The 22,247-nt window shown below is 44.9% G+C and overlaps 1 protein-coding gene across 2 annotated transcripts in view; it reads left to right on the top strand.

The window, feature by feature from the left end:
* The window catches only part of GRK6 (G protein-coupled receptor kinase 6), a 34,363-nt gene extending 12,410 nt beyond the window's left edge, over window positions 1-21,953 (top strand). Inside the window, exons 3-16 of one of the 2 annotated variants that reach the window (XM_060240147.1) lie at window positions 6,237-6,349; window positions 6,907-6,984; window positions 7,228-7,328; window positions 8,133-8,225; window positions 8,595-8,658; window positions 9,480-9,620; window positions 12,331-12,521; window positions 13,552-13,589; window positions 13,712-13,801; window positions 15,970-16,178; window positions 17,161-17,298; window positions 17,414-17,551; window positions 17,742-17,876; window positions 20,684-21,953. In XM_060240147.1, coding sequence (XP_060096130.1) covers window positions 6,237-6,349; window positions 6,907-6,984; window positions 7,228-7,328; window positions 8,133-8,225; window positions 8,595-8,658; window positions 9,480-9,620; window positions 12,331-12,521; window positions 13,552-13,589; window positions 13,712-13,801; window positions 15,970-16,178; window positions 17,161-17,298; window positions 17,414-17,551; window positions 17,742-17,876; window positions 20,684-20,734 — 1,580 coding nt within the window. In that variant the 3' untranslated portion in view covers window positions 20,735-21,953. Of the gene's footprint in view, window positions 1-6,236; window positions 6,350-6,906; window positions 6,985-7,227; window positions 7,329-8,132; window positions 8,226-8,594; window positions 8,659-9,479; window positions 9,621-12,330; window positions 12,522-13,551; window positions 13,590-13,711; window positions 13,802-15,969; window positions 16,179-17,160; window positions 17,299-17,413; window positions 17,552-17,741; window positions 17,877-19,540; window positions 19,795-20,683 lie in introns of those variants that run through there. The other variant, XM_060240148.1, reaches the window with a different exon arrangement.
* The last annotated feature ends 294 nt before the right edge of the window (window positions 21,954-22,247 follow it).

Consider the following 22,247-nt stretch of genomic DNA (forward strand, 5'->3'; position numbering starts at 1 on the left):
TTTTTTGTTTTTTTCCCCCCTTGCTGATCTCAACTGTGGACTAAGCCAAGGTTTCATTGTGCTGCCCACAGTGACGCCCAGGCTTTTTCCTTGAGTGGTTTCACTTAATTATTCTTTTGGATGTGCATTATCTTGTGTGTGATGGAAGATGAAATTCACTGCTGGTGTTCTGCCAGTGTACCATTGCTGAGTATTGAAACTTTCTGCGTGGCTCACCCATCTGACTTTTGTTTAGATCTGGCTTAGTTTGTATGTTACTTCATTCCACCACTGCTGCTATTGAACTAGTCCTCATAATTTTCCTTTCCCATAAGGTGGCTTTTCTCACTTGAGGGAAGGACATCCTGATGTTTGGACACCCCTCCCATAATCCTTGATGACAGGAAGTAGGTTGATTTTTCTGTCTCCAAGATGGAGGGAGTTAACCATTCTTTAGTTCTCTTCCTGTGTCCCCTGCAAGAACCCAGATTAGTCAGAACTCTGTAGCTGGATACAGCTGGGAGTGTGGCTGTGACATTCTCCTTGTATGCCTTGTTTTCCCTTTCATTTGTCCACATCTTCATTAATTAAAAAAAAGAAGGATCCCCCTGTGTCTTCCCCTGTTATCTTTCCAAATTCTTATCTGCTACAGTGATGCTGTCAAGTGGTTCAATGGCATCTTTGAATGAGAAACTGAGCTCAGCGATCCCTCTTCTTAGTCATGTGCTGAAAAGCCCTCAGGTGGGGGAGCCACAAGCCACACTTGTTCAGACTATGAAGGAGAAGTGAAGGGTGCTGTCTCTCTCAGTACACCACTATCACAGCTTCCCCAGTTAGTGCTAATTCAGACATAGCCCTGCATGTGTACAGGTGGTGCATCTTCAAGGTATGGTCTGAAGTTCTGTCTGAATTGGGCAGGAGCTGGCTAGGAGACCTGAGAATTTCCTCCTTGAGTTTCATGAAGAAAGAAAGGTGTGATATAAATGTAATAAACAACTGTGAAACACACTGACATTCTGAAACAAGTATTTGTTTGATAAGGAGACCCTGCTTTGTGCGTTTATCTTCCATAATGTGTGAACTGACCCTACAAGCACTTCCTCTTTTCGGAGCAGCAATTATCATGAAAAGAAAATAACATTTTCCTCCTCTTAAGTTGGAGAAGGAGCAAGTCTGACTAACATAGGAGTTATCTATCTACTCTAGGGCCCTTGTCTTGCAAAATAGCTTAGCTAGACCCCAAGCTCCTCTGATATAGTGGAATTCTCTAGTCTGTCAGGCTCTGAACCTTTCACCTTCCTTCATTCAGTACACTCATTTCCTAGCAGAGAAGGAAACAGTACCGCTTGCATGTGGCCCCTTTCTCCGCCCCTCCACCATTTCTAGTTTGGTGTTGTTTTCTCTGAGCATATTCGCAAATCAGGAAACCACAGTTTCCTTAGAGAAACTGCCGCACAGAGAAGAGTACTTACAACATGCTCCATGAGAGACTTGAGGCAGAAGACAAACTTCCTTGGAAATGATGACTAATGATTCCTGCCAGGTGGGTGGGACTTCATAATACTATCCTGAGTCCTTTGGGGTTAACTAAAAACAAAAACCCTGTTGCAGGGGTGGCCAACGGTAACTCTCCAGATGTTTTTTGCCTACAACTCCCATCAACCCCAGCCAGCATGGGATTGCTCTTTCCTCTCCCTGTGAGACTGTAGTTTACCACTTGATAACTTTGCCTAAAAGTGGAGTAGTGTTGCACTGTTGATGCAAACGTATCCAGTGATCCAATCATACATATCTCTTTTCAGGCCTGCAGACCTTGACTGGTGCCTTAAGTCAACAGGCTGCCCTCAGAGCCTGCTCAGCTGTCTGGCTCCCTGCCCACCACACCTGGCCCCACTGGTGGACCTCCTGAGGGACATGGTTTTTTGGCCACTCTGTGACAGTGTGTTGGACTGGATGGGCCATTGACCTGATCCAACATGGCTTCTGTTATGTTCTTAAGTTCACACTGGAGCTCTATACCAACTGCACCATGCCCAGCCTCACTTTACTAGTCAATCTAACCGATGTCCTCTCCCCTGGCAGTCTCTGCTGCTAGCTGCACTCAGGGCCTCCTCCCTTACAAGCCAGGTGAGTTGGGTGGGGGGATGACTTGGCCAGCAGTCTGCCTTTCAGCCTGCAAAGTCATCAGGGCAAAAGGGCCTCTGTGTGCAGACAGAATAGGGAGGCAGAGGCCAAAGCAGCTCACCTGGCTCACTCCACCCCTGGCTCCTCACCCCCTCCTAGAGCAGCAGCAGCATGCCTTGTCCTCCCCCAGGCAGATGGCTGCCTGCTATGGCCTGCCAGGGGGCTCCTCTTCCTCTTTGCTGCTGCTGCTTGCCCCCTCACTGCCCCTGACTCCTGAAGCAGCTGAAGAGGAGGAGGACAAAGACTAAGAGGAGCCACCCCCATCACCTGCCTTGCGTCCCGGTCCTCCCCGGTTCCTGGCCCTAGCACCCACCTGTCCCCCAAAGCAGCAGATTGGACCCAGGAAACAGCCACCACCAATGCTTCCATGTGCATCTTGTCCTCCCCTGTCCAGCTGCCTGCCCGCTATGGCCCATGTGGTGGCATTTGAAGGGGTCTTTGCAGTAAATGGAGGCATGCCCCCAAATACCCCACTGTAGCTAAAGGCCTGCCCCTGTCATCCAGTTCAGTGCTGCTGCTGTGCTCTCTCTTGCCTGCCTCTCTTGTGTCTTGCTGGCAAGCAAGCTATCCCCAAGCCAGCAAAGCAAAAGTTGCTGCACCCTCCAGTTCCTGACTGTCTCCATCCCTCAGACTCCCAAGCCAACAAGGCAAGTGCCACCAGACTCTAGGTGGGACCTGGCTGGGGGGAGGGATGCCATACTCATTGCGGGACCTGGAGATCCAGTGATAGATAGATAGATAATTTTATTTGTATCCCGCCCTCCCCGCCGGAGCAGGCTCAGGGCGGCTAACAGCATTATATAAAAACATTATATAAAATGTTTATATACTATTTAATAATCCCTAATCCCTAATTTCTTCATGGCTATGTGCTCCACTAAATGAAAAATCCTGGCTATGGCCCTGCCTCTTTCCATGAAATGACAGTCATACTGAAGGGGTCAACTCTTGACTTTCCCTGGTCTGTAGGTGGGTCAGTCTGTCTTTGATAATAAAACTGGCTGATGGCACTGTTGTTGACTGGTGTTTAAAAGGGTACAGCACTGAGGTGAAATGTTCTGCATCGTGAAATGAAAATCAAAATAAATATCCAGCTGTATTAAAGAACAAGGTCTCACATGAGCAAATTCAGCCCTGCTTTTGTTCTCTGTGTGTTTAGGCCAGGGAAGAAGGATGGAGTTTATCAGGAGTGGTATACAGTGGTGTATAGGGAGAGACTGGAAGAACATTCCTCTTTCATTCCATTTTTGTTAAATCTGTGATTTAGAGAGGTTTGTGTTTTTGCATTAGTCACTTGAACTGGATATGCCTTCTGACTGGAGGGAGGATTTAGAGGCTTGGGGAGGAATGATAGCTGTAGTAAAGAATCTCTACTCCCAGGCAACTGAAACCTCGTTTGTGACCATTGTGTTTTTCCCAAATCAGTGTTTTTTAAACTCTGTTCTGGGGTTGGGGATACTTGAGAGTTGTGAAAAATGCTAGCATGTCAAAATAAATGAATGAATTAGACTTCTATGAACCTGAACTAACCACCCACCCACCCACCCACGAGGCTGCCTACAGTTTCCCTGGTTGATGTCATTGCTCCACCCTTACTTTCTCCAAATTAGACTCCACTAGAGATTCCTAATTAGACTCCACTCTCTATACCAGCCAGTTTGGTGTAGTGGCTAAGTGCATGGACTCTTAACGGTGAGAACTGGGTTTGATTTCCCTCTCCTCCACTTGCAGCTGCTGGAATGGCCTGGAATCAGCCATAGCTCTCGTAGGAATTCTCCTTGAAAGGGCAGCTGCTGTAAGAGCTCTCTCAACCCCACCCACCTCACAGGATGTTTGTTTACGGGGAGGGTAGGTAAAGGAGATTGTGACCACTCTGAGATTCAGCATATAGGGTGGGATATAAATCCAATATCCTAATCTTCTATACCTGATATGATGGGATCTTTCAGTCACTCTGAGGAGGTTGCCTTGCTATGTCCCTGCAGAAGTCACTTCTCTAGCTTGCCTTCTTTCACTCAGAAATCAGTAACTTTAGCAGGAATTAACACCTTGTAACATGAACATAAGCATAAAAGCATCAGACCTTCTCCATCAGACTAAAGGTCCATCTAGTCCCATGCACTGTCCATTGGATGCCCTGGGGAACCCACAATTCGGGCAGTAGTCAAGCCACTGGCATTCAGTGACATGCTGCCTTTAGCCATCATGGTTAACAACTCTTGATAGACTTTGCCTACAGAATTTTGTCTAATCCCCTTTTAAAGTCATCTAAGCTAATAGTCATTGCCCCCATCTTGTGCCGGCACACATTGTTTAAAGGAAGTACTTCTTTTCAGCTTTTCTAAAGTTAACTGCTGATTACTTTTTTTGGCTAACCCCAAGATTGTGTAAGATGGACAAATAGTCCACTATCCACTTTCCTTACTCCAAGCACAATCTTATAAAATCATGTTATGTTTACCCACCACCACCACTGCCTGGTCACTTAGAGATTAGAGATTTCCAGATCCTTTAATCTTTCTTTGTAGGGGAGGTGCCAGCCAAGGATTTTGCAAAATACAGGGTGTAACTAACTGAATTTCACAACGATGGGGAGGGGGGAAATGAGATAAAGACAGTATGATCATGATGCTAGCAGTTTTATTCTCTTATCTTTTTATTCTCTTTATTTTTAGTCTCTTTATCTTTTTGCATGGAATTTTCCTGTTCCACCTATTCTGAGTTGATGTTTTCATTGACCCATCCAACAAAACGGTGGTGTCATCACCAGTTCAGATACCTGTCAGTGTACTTGTGATGCTGGAATTTTTTTGTCCCAGTGTACATCATTTCCACTTACACATCAAAGAGAAATGTTAGAAGAAAGCTTTAAGAAGAAGAGAAAAAAGCTTTTATTTCCTGCTTCTTGTGATGGTAGAAGCAGGAAGGAGCTTGTAGTGCCCCCCCAGCTTAATAAGGAAACAAGTAAGATTTTGGAGTGTGTACGGGTGGTGGTTGGAAAAATAACCTGACAACTTTATTAGAATGAAAATACTTAGCATATTATTTGGATCTGCGCTAAGCAGCTTTTCTGGTTGGGTGGCAGTGTTTCTGTGCCTTATTGAGAGGACACAAGAGAAAATGTCTCCCCCCACCCACCCACCCAGTGAACATAATGAAAAGAAGTGAGCCTCAAGTTAGAACCACTTTGGAGCACTTGTTTTTAAACTGGAGAAGTGTGAAGTCCAATGGATTTCATATGCATATACTGAGAGAGAGCTTCCTTGGAAACAGTGAGTTATATGGAGTGTCAGTCTTACTCAAAGAGTGATTCCTCACTGGCATTTTCTCTGCCCCCACTCTTCTCCCTGCTCCGGTTCAAGCGATGGATTCCCCACTAGTTACTCCATGGACATCTTACATTGCAGTTTTTTGATGTTACTGTCACAGCAACAGACTGCTTTTTTTTTGGAGTTCCAGCCCTGAAGCAAGAGGCGCTGTGGAGCGACTGGTGGCTTGTGCCAATGCAAGGAGAAGCATGGGGGTGGAGTAAATGCTGGTGAGGAATCGCTCAAAGAAAGGTTGAGAGAGGATGGGTATCTCTGTCCTGCTATTATAATGAGATATTTAGAAATCAGTAGGAGCTATAAGTTTCCTTGCTTGGATGCTGTATTCTGTGGTGCAGTTTGTGGCCCTTTTTTCTAAACTTTCCAATGAGCAGTGGGAATGTTGTGCAGTTTGGCATCTCCTCTGCTGTGTTACCAGGAGGAAAGATCTGATAGTCTAGAGATATTCTTAAAATCTTGCAGGTAAATGTGGCTTGTAGTTGGAAACTGAGATGAGATCCAAATGGAGGTGAGGGAGGAAATAACAGGCTGTTTGCCTAGGAACATGCCTAGTCCTATAGATTCTCTTCCTTGATTTTTAATTTCCAGAGATGGCACAACTCATTTGTAAACTGAGGGACATTGTAGAAATAACTGAATGAGTTCTCTGGAAGATGGTTTAAATGTCCACCTTCAGTCTCCTCTCTTGAATCTTCCTTGGATCTGGTACAGATATTGGCCAGTGTTTAATGTTTTTTCTCTTTCCAGAGCGGGACTACCACAGCTTGTGTGAAAAACAGCCCATAGGCCGCTTGCTCTTCCGGCAGTTTTGTGAAACCCGGGTGGAGCTGATGCGCTGTGTCATGTTCCTGGATGCTCTGGTAAGCACATCTGTGTGGGATGCTGTCCCCTCTGGTGGCTGTGCATGGGTACTGCCTGCCTGCAGAGTTGAGTGTACAGAGGTGGCTTACTCTCACCTTGTTGTGTCTACTGCAGTCATATTCTATTCAGAGCTGACTTGCATGCTGTGGGTTTATAATGAATACTGAATTCCTCACAAGGAATATTTGGGCAGGTGATGGATGTCCTGCAACTTTCCTCATTTGCCTCAATGCATTTGATCATCTATCCATATCTTCTTTATTTCGCTCTTCCTTCAGAGAATTCATGGCAGTATACATGATCCCCCCCCCCTTTGTCTTCACAGCAGCCCCGTAAGTTGGTTAGGTTGTGAGAACTTGTTTGGCCCACGGAGTTTCATGACTAAGTAAGGATTTGAAGCTGGGTCTCCCCAGTCCTGGTGTGAAACTTTGAACTGCTAGACCACATGGGCTTTTGATAGTTGATCTGGATCTCCTTCCCTTCTGGATTTTATTCTTAGTACAAGCCCATAAAGCAAATAGGTGACACTTTCTGTCCTATCCTCTTTTCTCCATAGGCAGAGTATGAAGTGACACCTGATGAAAAACGGAAGGAGTGTGGGCAGATACTGATTGAGACATACCTGAACCCTAAGGTGAGAACACTCTCAATTTGCAGAATTGAAGAAAAGGAGCTATATGGCTCTAGCCACTGCACTGATGGGCTGTATGGTAAGTGGCTGTAGTGAGAGCTGAACTTAGCCTAATGAAAGTTTTGTCCAGCACAGAGTCTTCGATCTGAATGTTACCATACTGGAGCAAATGTTAGTGCCAGCTACTAGCTCACACAGAAGTTTAATTTTTTCCTCCCAGGTTTGACCCTGATCTTTTGTTCTCAGAGTGCAGACCATGTGCCTGAAGTTCCCTCACACCTAGTAAATCTGTGCTCAGAGCGACTGGAGCAGGAGCCATGTAAAGAGCTCTTCAAGGAATGTACCAAGTGAGTAGAAAGAGTGGGAGGATGTTGGGGTAGAACATCAGCATTTCCCCAGAATAGTAGTCACTGGGTTGGATCCTGCAGAGGACTGATGGTGGTGGAAAGGGGATAATTTCTGGCAATTCCTTTCTCCTGCAGACCTCCAGACCAGTATGCTGCTCCAGAGAAGGAGGGGGTTCTCTGTCACCCAAGAGAAGCATTTAGGGGGCACTTTGGGATGCCTCTTCTTTGTCTTAAACTTTTCACACTGCCTCAGGTTTTGCTTCATAGACTTACCAGTCCTTCCATATCTTGAAAGGACTGTTCAAATTATCACAGAGAGAAAACTGTGCTTATACCTATGGCTGAATTTGAAGACTGAAACAGTACTAAAAGGAAACTTCTTAAACAGCCATTGCTTGAAGGATTTTCCCTGTGTTCTTCATCTTGTCATTACTCAAAATAATTCAAGGCTCTAGTCACAGGCCTTGCAGCTATACAAAAAACTCTGGCACTGTCTCATAAACACTGGTGTTCTAGGAACAAAGAGCCTCTGGTCTGGAGCCTGCTATTCTGCCAACCTCTGCAAAGGGAAGTGCCTGTCTTGTTCCTTTCTATTGCTCCACAGATTGGATATCTTGTCCTTGAACTCATCAGGATGTCCGGGGTCCTTAGTACAATCTTGGCCTCATGAGCCAAAAGCCCTTCAAAGCCTTTGGAAATTGTCAAGCTTTTGAAGTGTAATGAGCACTCAACACCATGTGTCCTCTGTATGTCATTGTGTAGTAGAACCTCACTATTTCTAAGAGGCTCTCTTTACTTTCTCAGGCTCATCCATGACTACCTGAGTGTGGCACCTTTTGCTGACTACCTTGACAGCATCTACTTCAATCGTTTTCTGCAATGGAAATATCTGGAAAGGTAAAGTCCACCTTTCTGTGGTTTCAGCGGTATGTATCATGTATAATTTATTTGACCAAGTGCCCTCATGCATGATGCCCTGGTAAAGAGTATGCTTCATGCTTCTTATCTGTCAAGAAAGGTGCTGCTGGCTGGTGGTCATGAAGGAAAAATGAGTCTGGTTTAGCATATTTTGGCTTTTGCTGTGGTCAGCCTTGAACCTTATAACCTTATAAGCTACATGATCCTAGTCTCTTCATATGTAGCAGTCTGATTGATTGTAATACTGAAATGTTGCTTAATTTGCAAAATAAGGGAGCAGAAAGAACCTTTTTACCTTTGCAGTTGATTACTTCTAGTTCACTCTAGTTTCCTCTGTTCTGTTCTCAGGCGGCATGTGACCAAGAACACTTTCCGCCAGTATCGTGTACTAGGAAAGGGAGGCTTTGGAGAGGTATGTAGCCTCAACACAGGTGGTGACTTCCCTGCTTGCTTTCAAGAAGCAGTAGCATGGAATATGTTGGAAGTGTTGTGTTCCATAATAAGAGCTGGGTGTGCAGTTTCAGGTGGGTAGCTGTGTTAGTCTGTAATAGTAGATCAGAACTTGAGTACAGTAGCACCTTCAAGACTAACAAAATTTTCTAGGGAATAAGCTTTTGAGAGTCCCAGATTATACCTTGGAAAAATTAAGTTGCTACTGGACTCAAAACTTCAGTCCTGTATGCAGGTGCTGTTGGTTAGTTGGGCATTGATGCACAGAAGTACTCACCTGAACTTCAGCATTCTACTGAGTGTCATACAAAGTATCTTGGAGAGCAATCCCTGTACTCAAAATTGTACTCAAGTCTATTCAGTGATGCTTACTCTTAGCCAAGTGTTACTAGGATGGCACTGTTGGGTGCTTTCTGCTGCTTTTATTATTTCATTCCATAAATACCGCTCTCCAAGCAAAGGAATTCTAACACTGAGTAATCATAAGGATACAATCTTAAAACTATTCATTTTGGTTGAACTGCTCTTGAGCTCTGATGGGTGGATTGCATTTCTTTTCCCCACAGCAAGAGGAAGGAGCCATTTTTTTCTGCCATAAGCTGTGGTTTCACAGTATATCACAATATAATCATTTAATCTCTAAGGTTCTACAGCATTTTACCTTGAAGCTAGCTATTCAAGTGAGAGTTATGATTTCAGAGTTTAACTGTTTGATAGACAGAAATCATAAAATCCTAAGAATTGTCAGTTATATTTTTCTAAGGACATTTTTTCTCTCTCAAGGTATGTGCTTGCCAAGTAAGAGCCACTGGGAAGATGTATGCCTGCAAGAAACTTGAGAAGAAAAGAATAAAAAAGAGGAAAGGGGAAGCTATGGCTTTGAACGAGAAGCAGATATTGGAGAAAGTGAACAGTAGGTTTGTAGTAAGTACATAGGAACTGCTTTACTTTTGTGCTTGGGATGAGACAGGGCTTGATCTTGCCCTTGACTCTCACCCACCCCAGTGAAACTCTGAGTTTCATACTACAGAAGGCTGCAGTGCTTTGAATTTCCTCAACCAGACAGCTGATGGATATCCCTCCTGTCAACCATGAGCCCATGGTGCTGTACTTTGGACTAGTAGCCAGTTGTCTGGGGGCACTTTGATAATACTGGGGCATGGATGGCTGTCCTCAGTTACCATCTACTTAAGACAAGTAACCAGGGGGATGTCTGGATTTGGGATGGGTACAGACCAAAAAAAGGCAGTTCGGGCTCTGTGGCAGCCCACGGACCAAACCCCAAACCGAACTGGCCTCACACAGACCGAACTGGTTGGTGGCCCTGCAAGCCCCATTGAAAGAGACTGCAGTCCCTTTAAACAGAGTTTGTAGGAAGCCGGAAAAACAGCTGAGTGGCAGGGAGCACCTTGCTCTCCACTGCTCAGCTATTTCTGGCTGTCTTCTGCAGTCCCTTTAAAGTTTAAAAGCCAAAAAAGCAGCTGTGGGGTGGGGAGGTGCCCCCCCCCCGCTGCACAACTGTTTTGTGCTATCTCCTGAATTCCCTTTGAACCTTAAAATGACTGCAGAAAACAGCCTGAAAAACAGTGGCCAGCAGAAAAGGGAGGGGATCTCTCGGGAAGGGTATTCCCTCTCAGATTTCAGCTGGCTGCAGCAAGCCCTGGCCAATAGAAAGGGGGGGGGGGGAGATCTCTCTCAGCAGGGAGTTGCTGCCAGCAGAAGGGAAGGGAAGGAAGATCTCCTGGGATGGGTCCTCACCCCTTCCATTTAAATCCCTGTTCTGCTCCTCACAAATTGCTGCAGGGGGCACAAAGCAGTAGTGGTTTAAATGGGTCTGAGCCATTTAAACCAAACAACTGAGTGACAGGGAGCTTCCAGCTGCTCAGCTCTGTTTCTCCTGAAGAGCCATCAGGAGTCACCATTAATTGCACCCAAAATTCTTGATAGTTCATCCCAGTTCTTCAGTTCATAAACTTAGATTTGAAAACCCCAAAGAGGCCAGAATTCATGACAAGCTTTAATTCATCACCAAGTTTGTTCTCATCCCTAATCTGGATGATGGCTGTTGCACTGTTGAGCCCCCTTCCAATTCTCTGCCACCCCACTATAAGGTCTTCTAAGGTCTTCATTTCAGAGGCACTGTTCATGAGGTACTCTTCTGTGGTTTTATCTCACAGCTGCTGTAATATTTATGAACCAGATTTTCATTACAGTGGTCTTTTCCATTCAGTTGCCATCCACCTTTCTCAACTGGGTAGCAATCAAGAGGATTCCTGCTATTGGTCATGTTTGTGTGGCACTGGGCTTTCCATCTGTGCCAGTGTGGTTTAAAACCATAGAAGCAGAACTGTGAAGGTTTCCTGGCTGAATGACAAAGCCACTGTGGGGTAGTGATTAGAGCAGGGGTCCCCAAACTTTTGAAACCTGTGAGGTCCATTTGAATTTTGACACAGTGATGTGCACAGCTACAAAATGGCTGCCAAAGGAAGAAGAGCTAGCCACAAAATGACTGCCACTGCTTACATTCATTCATACAGTGCAGATCTTTGTGCCGTAGTGGCAGCTACTGACAAAGCAACATTTTTAAAAATCTGCACAGTCAATCAAATCTCCGATGGCCAGTCAGAAGCCTCATTGGAAAAATCTCCACCTGGTCCTGCCCACTCTCCTGGCAGATGCTAGAAACATGTTTGCAGGCACCATGTTCAGGTCTTTTGGATTAGAGTATCAGACTAACACTTGGGAGATTCAGGTTTGAATCTTCACTGTGCCATAGCCATTTGCATGGTCATCTTGGACCAGTCACTCAGCCTAAACTACTTCACAGGGTTGTTATGAAAATGTTGTAAGCTTTTGGGTCCCTGTTGGAGAGAAAAGTCTGGTATAACTAAAAAGCTTCCACCTCTTGACAGATGGCTGGATTTGCTTCTCCACTGATGGGAAGCTGAGAAAAGAGTGCTTTTGCTAGTGGCTTCAAAGTCACCTGATAGCAGATAACAGTTTTATTTGTATTTAAGCCATGTTTTTTCGCTGTTAACTTGACGGTTTTGGAAGATCTCTGTAAACCAAGTTTCCATTAAAGAATAAAGTGTAATCCTTGATTTCTTAAATTAGGTTGGTTGGTTTAATGAAAGGGAGTAGCAACATGCCTACAAGGTGGATCCTGTCTTTGGATTCAGTGAATGCAGAAATTTCATTGATATGGCTAGGCTTTGTATTCTTTGGCTTTGTCGTCATAAAGGAGTTCCTGAACATGTGTGTGCCCTTCAGCTAATAGGACACCTGTGTATTTCATTTTTAACTGATCTGAACTTTTAAGAGATCAAGGGCGTTATTTATAATTGGGAGATTTCTGCCTGTGGATCATGACTCTAGTCTCTAATCTCCCCCTCATGCTGGAGACCCACCGTAGCCTTTCAGGGGGCATTTGGGCTGCAGCAGGTGATAATCACACTGTGTAGGTGGAACAGTCCTATCTGTGGAGATGCTGCATAGTATCTAATAGCCTATTACCTGAGTGACATCTTGCTTTGAGCCTTCTTTGTATTTTATATACACTTTGTGTTTGGTTTGTGGCTGTGTGAGGTTGTTTTGCTTCTCTCCTAGTAGCTGACTAACCTGGCTTGTATTGTAGGTGAGTTTGGCCTATGCATATGAAACGAAAGATGCTCTGTGCTTGGTCTTGACCCTCATGAATGGAGGGGACCTGAAGTTCCATATCTACCACATGGGAGAAGCGGGCTTTGAGGAGCCGCGAGCTGTTTTCTATGCTGCTGAAATCTGCTGTGGTTTGGAAGACCTTCACCGTGAGAGAATAGTATACAGGTGATGAGAGCAGGTGTTTCTTGCAGCAAAAGGTGGTATTCAGGGAATTTCAAAGCCAGCAGGAATTTGTGCAATCTTCAGCTGGACTCTGAACTCTCTAAGACCAAGACTGAAAGATCTATGAAAATGTCAATCCAGTGTGCAGTAGTGGTAAAAAGAGGCAAATTCCTTGTTGGGGGTTATTGGGAAAGGGACTGAGAATCAAATGGCAAATATTGTAGTGCCCTTGTATAAAGTCATCATGCAGTATCATTTGGAATACTTACAGTTCTGGTCACTGTATCTCAAAAAGGATAGTGCAGTGCTGAGAAAAGTACAGAAGATGCAACTGAAATGAGCAGGGATTGGAGCACCTTTCCTGTAGTAAAGGCTGAAAAGTTTGGGACTCTTCAGTTTAGAAAAAAAGGACCAACCAGTGGGGGGTGTGGGACAGGGGACATGGTAGAGTTTTATAAAATCATGCATGGGGTGGAGGAAGTTGAAAGAGGGGGCTTTGTTTCCTTCTCCCATAATAGTAGAACTCAGGAACACCCAATGGACAATAGGAGGCAGACAAAAGGAAACATTTCTTTACTTAAGTATATTAAATTGTGGAATTCACTGCCAGTGGAGGTAGTGATAGTCTGAGCATAGATGGGCTTTTAAAAAGGGGGCTAGACAGGTTCATGAGAGTAGCTGGATCAGTGACTACTAGCCACATTTAATGAAGGGAATATCTATATTCAGAGGCACTAAACCTCTGAAACACAATGCTAAGAGGCAACTTCAGGGGAAGGCCTTGGCCATTGTACCCTATTTGGCCTTCCAGGGCTACTGGTTGGCTGTTGCCAAATGGGTCACTAGTCTGATCCAATGGGCCATTGGTCCAACCACATATGTATGAGGTATGGGTGAAACAGAGCTTTCAGAGAATGGCAGTTTTCTGAGTACCCTCTATTCTAGTTGTTGAGTTTTCCTGGTGTTCCTCATGTGCTAGCTGAGAAGGAGAAATCTAGTGTGGTTCTGTATCTGACAGGTTTTTTTCACCTAGGGATTTGAAGCCTGAGAACATCTTGCTGGATGATCACGGTGAGTAAATGTCCTCATACATGGGCAAATAGATGCCTCTCCAACTTTTGTAACACGGTTTGTTCTGGGTTGAGGGGCTTCTACAAACTAAACACCTCCATGACTCACTTTCCTTTGATAAGGTCACATCCGCATTTCTGACTTGGGGCTTGCTGTTTATGTTCCGGAAGGCCAGACGATAAAAGGTCGGGTGGGAACAGTCGGCTATATGGGTGAGTATCCACGACATGTTCTGGTGAGTTGACTGAGATCAGCATGGAAACCAGGAAGCACATCTTGCAAGGATGGGGGAAAGCAGTCTTTTCCCAAAACATGTAGTTCTGAACAGAGATGAACATAGGATTTAGTGAGAAGCAAGCCATTACAATGTAGGATATTAGTCTTTTAAGAAGTGTTTGAACTGGGGCCAAACTAGGACCTGTGGGTGCTGCTGCCATTTGAAGCCAAATGCCCTTATGACATTTTAAATCAACTTTCAAATGGTGGTGGCATCCATGGGTCCAGCCTGTGGATGTCATCATGTTTTGTTTGGCCCTCAGAAAGATAGGTCAAACTTGCATCATTTTGCAGTCCATCTTACTTGCTTCTATTGTTACAATATCTAATTTTTCCCTGATCCTTCCTCTGACCCCAGCACTGTTTGCTTTCTTGGATGCCTGAAGTGAACTAATTGCTCTTGAATGCCTTGGCTTCAGGGAAAAGAACAAATCCCTGCAAATTTGTAACAGTGCAATGCTGTCCTAAGCATGTTTTCTTGTAAAGAAGGGTGTGTGTGTGTATAGATATTCAGTGGACTTTACTTCCAAGTAGACAAGTTTAATTTATTTAATGTTATAACCCATAGCCAATACGAATACATTCAAAGAAGCTTGACCTGGATGCAGTATAGACAATTACATAAAATATTATATTAATTTTAAAAGAACTGATGTCAAGCCAATGACAAAAGGATACAAAATCCTTGGCACCTCAGGATCGCTCTTTTATATAATCTTTGTGGCTTCTAGAAGCTGCGAGTGGAAAACTAGAATATGCAAGAGTGACTTGTGGATTGGAATCTGCTAGGAGTATATTCCTAGTTTCAAATTCCAAGAGGCCCTTAAGTTTTGGCAATATGAACTGTAGATATTTGACACATATTTTGCTATAAAGGCTACACCCAAACAGGGTATGTTTAATCGTTTTTTACCTTACCCACAACACGTGGGCAGACATGCTCAGCCAGGGGCACCTTTTTATATCAACCCTCAGTAACCACACATGGAAAGATTACAGCGGGCCATAGAAAAGGCCTTTCTATATGATGGAATTGTCAGATTCATCATATCTACATATCTCTTTTGCGGAAAGGCATAAAATTTTGAAACCTGAATGATATCATTCTGCCTCTCTATGCCAAGCATTCTCTGCTTAACTATAGCCCTACCTTGGTCTAGGGCCATTATCTGGAGGGACTCTGGTGAAAAGTCCAACATGGTCACTTTGTGATGGATAGCCCTAAGCCAAGTGGAACAGTACCCATCCTTAAAAATTAATGAGGTAATATTGGAAGAGCAATGGCAAAGCTTGAGCCAGATATTAATTGAAGCCAGACTTATCTTGGCCTGTATTCTTAATAAGTAAGTTTAACACTGTAGTCTTACTGTGATTTCTGCTAGAGTAGAAGTTGAGGCATGAATGCTATAAAAGTTTAGGATAAATATTTTGTGCCATTTGTGTCCTAACTCAAGTTTGTGCAGGATTCTGGCATCCTGTTCTTTGCAGCATCATAAGAGCAAAACCAAAATGCATTGAAGTAGTTACTCCAAATGGATTACTGAAGTGAGCATTCACCATTCAAGCTCTGCAGTCAACAAACCAGACTATGAATAAAATATTAAGATTTTGCAAGTTAGCCTGCATTAACTTAATGCAGGGCTTTTTTTGAGCAGGAGTGCAGTTCTGACTGGCTTGGTATCATGGGGTGTGGCCTAATATGCAAATGAGTTCCTGTTGGGCTTTTTCTACAAAAAGAAGCCCTGACTTAATGCATGTATTTTAGTGAATGTTCTGCAGATACAGAATCCTGCACTGTTCCAGTGGAGAAAAAGGATGGGATTTCCTGTACATCCGTTGCAACAGGTGTCAGGGCAGAATGTCTAAGGTCTTAGTTGGTTGAATTGGTTGTTTTTTGTGACCAGCCTTAGTAACCCAGCTGTGTGGCACAACTCCTGAGTATGGGTTAAGTGCACCTGTGAATACACATCTTATTGCTGTTGTGATGACATTCAAATAGGGTGTCATATTTGCTGCTATATGTATAGTTTCATGCCACACCCCAGTTGTTTGTATTTGAAGAATCGGCATGGCCTTGCTCATACAGTCCTTGCTACTTTTTCAGCTCCTGAGGTAGTAAAGAATGAGCGATACACGTTCAGCCCTGATTGGTGGGCCCTAGGATGCCTGCTCTATGAGATGATTGAGGGGCAGTCTCCCTTCCAGCAGCGCAAAAAGAAGATCAAGCGTGAAGAGGTGGAACGCCTTGTGAGGGATGTGCAGGAGGAGTACTCGGAAAAGTTCTCACCTGCTTCTCGCTCCTTTTGTTCCATGGTATGAATGCTGTTTTCCATGGCCTTGGACAAGCTGCCCTCCTTTGATCCCCCTGACAGGCACCCCACCCTGTCCTCTTCAGGGTGGGGTGCCTGTCAGGCAGCTGCATATTGGTTCTTGATAAAAGATTGATGGTGCTGTGCTGAAGCTTATTTTTATATGTGAGGAAATTGAACCACTTTTTCAATTCTGCACCAGCTCAAATTCCATTGTAAATAACAGTCCACGTTCAGTTAACTCTGATGTGATTTGAAACTTAAAACTTCAGCTGATCTCGCCTGACATCACCTGTTTTCCCACCCACCCCAGTTCGGGTTGACTTTTGGAAAATCTGCCTGGGATCTAGTAGTGACCCAGTATTTGAACCCCTCCTTGTGTCATGTTACATTGACTCATGCTGTCTCAATTTACCAGATTAAGGCACTTGGAAAATAAAGTCATGAATAGCTAATATAGATGGCCTCATTGAAGGCATCTAGGTCTCTGGTTAACCAGTAGTCCCACATCAATAGTGAAAGAATCTCTTATCTGCATTTTAAAGAAAGGTAGACTGGTGGGAGTGTCCATATGTATAAACATGTCTCAGCCCCACTCCTAGGACTTGCTGCATGAACAGCCATCAAACATTGAAGTGTGAGGCTTTCTTTAGGTTTGGCAAGTGTAAGGATTTGAGAGAACAAAATACAGCCAGTTGCTTTTTTAGCGTAATCCTATGCAGAGTTTGAAATTGGTGGGTTTAGACTAGAGCAGCTCTGCAGAGGATTGCATTGTAAGTCATAATATTCTAAGCCAGCAAGCTAAATAGTGTTTGGGCTCAGGGTGAGGGAAGGGATGGTTTGAATTCAGTTCTAGTTAAAAGCAAAATGTAATGGTCTGAGGTGGTTACTGATGATTTTCCTGGAAGCAGGACTGCTTCTTTTTGTGGCTGAGGCTCCCTGGCAGTGTAGTACTGTACTGTTGACTGTACTGTTCTGTATTCTAGCTCCTCTGCAAGGACCCAATGGAACGGCTGGGTTGTCGAGGTACTGGAACCAAAGAGGTGAAAGAGCACCTGCTCTTTAAGCATTTGAATTTCAAGCGGTTGGAAGCAGGGATGCTAGACCCACCATTCAAGCCTGATGTGAGTTCAGGATGCTTACCTTGTTTCCTGAGAGCATCTTGTTCTCATGCCAGTTGCTCACTGTGTACAGGAGAATATGCTCTTGAATAGAATCTCCCCCCCCCCTTCTTCCTAGCCTCAAGCAATTTATTGCAAGGACGTGTTGGACATTGAGCAGTTCTCCACTGTCAAGGGAGTTGAGCTGGAACCTACAGACCATGACTTCTATCATAAGTTTGCAACGGGTAGTGTCTCCATTCCCTGGCAGAATGAGGTAGGCAGCTTGATGCTTTTGCCTGGTCAGCCATTCTTGTCAGGGTGGGTGCAGAATTGTTCCATGGCTGGTTGGCTGGTGGAGGAATTCAAACAGCGCTAATTGGGAGCTGGTGTCACAGAGTTATGTTATGTCACAAAGTTATATTCCCTGAATGGTAGCAAATTCTGCATATTTCCCCCCTCTCTAGATGATAGAGACTGAGTGTTTCAAGGAGCTGAATGTCTTTGGTCCAGATGGTGCTGTTCCTCCTGACCTGGACTGGAAGGGGCAACAACCTCCCCAGCCCAAAAAAGGCCTTCTGCAACGTCTCTTTAGCCGACAGGTAATGTCTTGAGGGGTAGGAAGCAGGTATCTCTTAAGCTGTGGAGTTCAGCTTGCAAAACACATCACTATTGTATTGGGATACTCTCCTTCATCTTTCTTGCTTTTCTATAGCCAAACACCTCAGCCTACACCGTCTTTCTGATTGCTGGGTCTCAGTTAGTTCAACTGATTGACATAAACTGCATATAGATACTTGTTCCTAGATGACAGCACTTAGGGTAACTTTCTCCCTGGATAATACAATGCTTGTTTTAGGTTTGTTACCCACAAGGCAGCATGTTTGTGTGTTTAAACACTCAAAATTGAACACATGTAGGTGCTTACACTGAACCAGACCATTAGTCTATGTATTGTCTTCTCCTATTAGTATTGACTTTACAGGATCTTGGCATGAGGTCTTTCATGTTATCTGCTACCTGACGCTGTAACTAGTGGTGCTGAGGATTGAACTTGGAACCTTCTGCATGCAAAGCATGTGTTCTGCCATTGCTTTGTATCTAGCTGGTAGTTTAGCATAAGCAATCATTAGGTTGTAGTTGAAAGGCTTCTTTAGCCCTGGAAAAGCCTTGTAGCTGTCTGCCCTGTTACCTCTCCCTACCTATCCACAGATGTCATGTTATGACTGGCTCAAACTGACTGGTCTTTTTCACAATTGCAAAACTCATCACTGCAGTCTCGGCCCATCTACACTGAATCCCAATCTGTCTGTGGACAGATTGAAAGCCCCACATGGTTTGGAACCAATGTACTTGAAAGGCAACCTACTCCCTTATGAACTTACTCCCTTGCTCCCATTTTTAGATATCATGCTTTGAGTTTCCCCACCTCCTGAAATTAGGTGGGTGGCAGCCTGGGAGAGCGCTGGAACTCAATCCTCAGGGACATTGGTCTGTCCTCTTCTCTTGCTGTCAACCGCCAGCGGGTGAAGCTATTTTTTATTTGTGTGGTGTTCTCTCAGTGATTCCTCCTTCCTGCTCAATGTTTTGATTGTTGTGTTTTTGTATATAGTTTAGTTCTAGTTTTAATGATGTGTCTTTGTTAGTTAAATTATTTTAAAAGATTTTTTTAAATGTATGCTTTCATTTGTTAACTGTCTTGGTGGCCCTGACGAGGGCGGAAAGGCAGAGTACAAATTTTGTTAAAGAAACAAACAAGTAAAGCTTTAAGCTAGCAATGTGTATTAGAATAGGATAACTTTGGGAAGCTCCATGCCATGCCCCCTTTTTGCTTCTTGCATTTTGGTGATTTAGAAACAGCCCTGTTCACAGCATATGTGCTTGTAGCTTTTTTGGAGAAACAGGTGTTGTGCACCCAAGTGCAGCGCTGTAGCCAGTTGGGGGGGCACAGGGGCAGTTCCCCCTGTAGAATTTGCAGCACCCCCACCCAATCTTCCCAATTAGGATTCTATAGGGGGCACTGCCCCTGTGCCCCCTCTGCTGGCTACAATCTTGACCCAGTGCTAGAGTCCTGCCCTTTCAACAGCATGCCATGAGTGACAACTCATTTGTATCGGCAGCTGTGAGCTCATCACTTTCCCTCATCCTGATGGTTCCTGCTCAGGAGTCTGTCTTTGACAAGAGGGGTTTGTGCAAGCTGGAGAAGGGCTCAGGAGAGAGCATGGCTGTCTCTGACTGGGCCTCACAGCATGTTTTCTCTTTCCAGAGGTGAGCAACTCCTTCTCTCACAGCTGCTCTGCTCAGGAAAATGACTACCTGGTGCCCTAAGCTCCCTTGCGGACATGACAAGACATGGGGATGTGGATTCTACCTCTTCAGTGCCTCCCTTTCTCTCCCCCTTCCTTCCCCCTCCAGATTGCATGTGCCTTAATAGCCCCTCAAGCCACTAACCATGCTTCCTGTAAAGCACCATAAATTGAATCAAGAGCTTCGTCCTTTTCCATGGAAGCAACAGGTGTGTCTTTCTTCCCCATCCTCTCTTCTCCAGCATCTGAAGCTGCCGTGCTTCCTTTGTGGCCCTCCTGCTCTTAGGAAATTGAGTTTTACTTCTTCAGCTTTGTACCTAAAGGCCTTAAATGCTTTCTGAGGGCTTGCTGATGTGCTTTCTGCTCCTAAAGGTAAAGGTAGTCCCCTGTGCAAGCACCAGTCGTTTCTGGCTCTGGGGTGATGTTGCATCTCGACGTTTTCACGGCAGACTTTTTACGAGGTGGTTTGCCATTGCCTTCCCCAGTCATCTACATTTTCCCCCAGCAAGCTGGGTACTCATTTTACTGACGTCGGAAGGATGGAAGGCTGAGTCAACCTGAACTGGCTACCTGAACCCAGCTTCCGCTGGGATCGAACTCAGGTCATGAGCAGAGAGTTTGACTGCAGTACTGCAGCTTTACCCCTCTGTGCCATGGGGCTCCTACCACTAGTCTGTTCTTTTTGTCACTGCAGTTGTGCCACTGGAATGAATGAAAACAATCTTGCAACTTCTTCTAGCTGCAGTGAACCTAAATAAGAGCTCACCTTTTTTATATTGCAAATGCATTCTTGTACTATGGATCCTATTCTAACTATGGCAAGTAGTAAAGGGTCCCAGCAAGATCATCTCACAGGTCTTGTGGGTTGGCTACCAAAGGGCTTTAATCTTGGGAATAATTCCACCAAAAGACTTGGTTTGGTTTGTTGTAGGGCTGCAGCTATCCTTTCTAAGCAATGGTGTCTGTCTTTGGGGGGCAGAAAAAAATCCTGTGTCTGTCTGCCTGTTGGAAAAATAACTACTCACTCTGTGCTTGCTGTGTGCTTTTCCTTTTCCCATTGCTTCCCCTGCCCCCTCCCTACTCCACCTCCCTTCTTTCTCCAGGACTGTTGTGGGAACTGCAGTGAAAGTGAAGAGGAACCCACTCGCCTATAGGTGGTGCAGCTAATGTATTCTCTCTATGAGCCTGGCCAGGCGGCAAGCTGACTCTACACAGGAGATGGTACTGGCTTAGCGGACGGTCCAGCATATGCTAGCTGGACAAATACGGGCTCATTCTTTCAGGGTGGCAGCAGACACTTGCTGGACAGAGGAAGTGCTCCAGGACTGGGGAGAACAGGCCCCTCTGTGGAGAGGTCTTTGGTGTACCGCCAAAGGACCACCCTGCTGTAGCACCTCTTCCACAGCAGAGAGATGATGGCAGGAGCCAGTGAAACATTCCAGGGCTGGCCCTGGCCTCAGGCCTCCCATCTGCTCATCTGTTGGAGTTTGTTTTATATATTTATATTGATATATCTATGAATGTATGTATATAAACATATACATTTTTAATTGTCAGGGAGGGGGGGTCCTTCTGCATTTCTCTCCTTTCCTACCCTTGTGGTCACTGTGCACCAGAAACATCTGGTTCCCGTGCAAGTCATCTATCTCATGTGCTGGTAGAGATGGATGGTGGGAGACAACAGGGCAGGGCAGCTGTATCACAAGGGCAATCACTACTAGCAGATGTAGTTCACAGGGAACAACTTCGGCCACCCTGTCCATTCATGCCCCCACCTGATTTGCTGTATTACCGTAACGCACTGTGAGAGAAGCAGAAACAGCTGAGACTCTCTTTAGGTATGTAGACTTGTTTAGGCAGCACTCATTTGAGGGGTCTCCCCTGGGATGGCAGGCTATGGATCTTGCCTCTAGATAATGGTCTGATGGGAATCCTGAAGTGCTAGAATAGCATGCTGATTCCTGGCTTTAATGGCTTGTATGGGACTCCATTGGGTGTGGCAGTGAATGGGCAGGAAGCTGTTTGTATTTCTGCCTTCTGTCAGGAGCTTCCATAGGAATTAAGCCTGCCTTTCTCTCTCTCCTCTCCCCCCCCCCCAAAGAAATGAAGCAGTTCTACTGTTGTTTTCCAAAAGGATGAGTCTAAAGGGATCCTGCCACCTGTGCCAGTGTGGGAAGAACATGCACAAATTCAAGCCTGGAGTTTTGAGCCCTCTGGGCTCTTTGCCAAAGTCCTCATCCTGTTTCCCCATGGAAATCTTTCATTGTTCTTCATGGCTGGGGCCCATGCAGAGCATTCAAAAAGCTCGCTTGACTGTCCTGCTGTAGTACTGCTCATTGCCTGTACTAAAGGTTTCAGCCTTATTGTTTCCTATTGATGTATAGTGTGTTATTACTTCAGGCTCCCAGTCTTTTCTCATCTTCAAGGGGTGTGTGTGTGTGAGCATGTGAAACACATCATCTTACCGCAGGGCAATCATTCTCATTTCTCAGTTGCACTGTTTAGATTACTGAAACTATTTTGAATGTTTTTACCTGTAAGTTCTGCCTGCATATTGCTCTGGTGCATAGATGAATGCAATTACCAGGTGCTGAGCAGTTTCCTCCTGGTGCTCCCCTTTAGTGTGGGATTATCTGCCTGCCTTGACCCTAAATTACAGAGAACAGG

The sequence above is a fragment of the Heteronotia binoei genome, chromosome 5, assembly GCF_032191835.1.
Source record: "Heteronotia binoei isolate CCM8104 ecotype False Entrance Well chromosome 5, APGP_CSIRO_Hbin_v1, whole genome shotgun sequence".
Taxonomy (NCBI): Eukaryota; Metazoa; Chordata; class Lepidosauria; order Squamata; family Gekkonidae; genus Heteronotia; species Heteronotia binoei.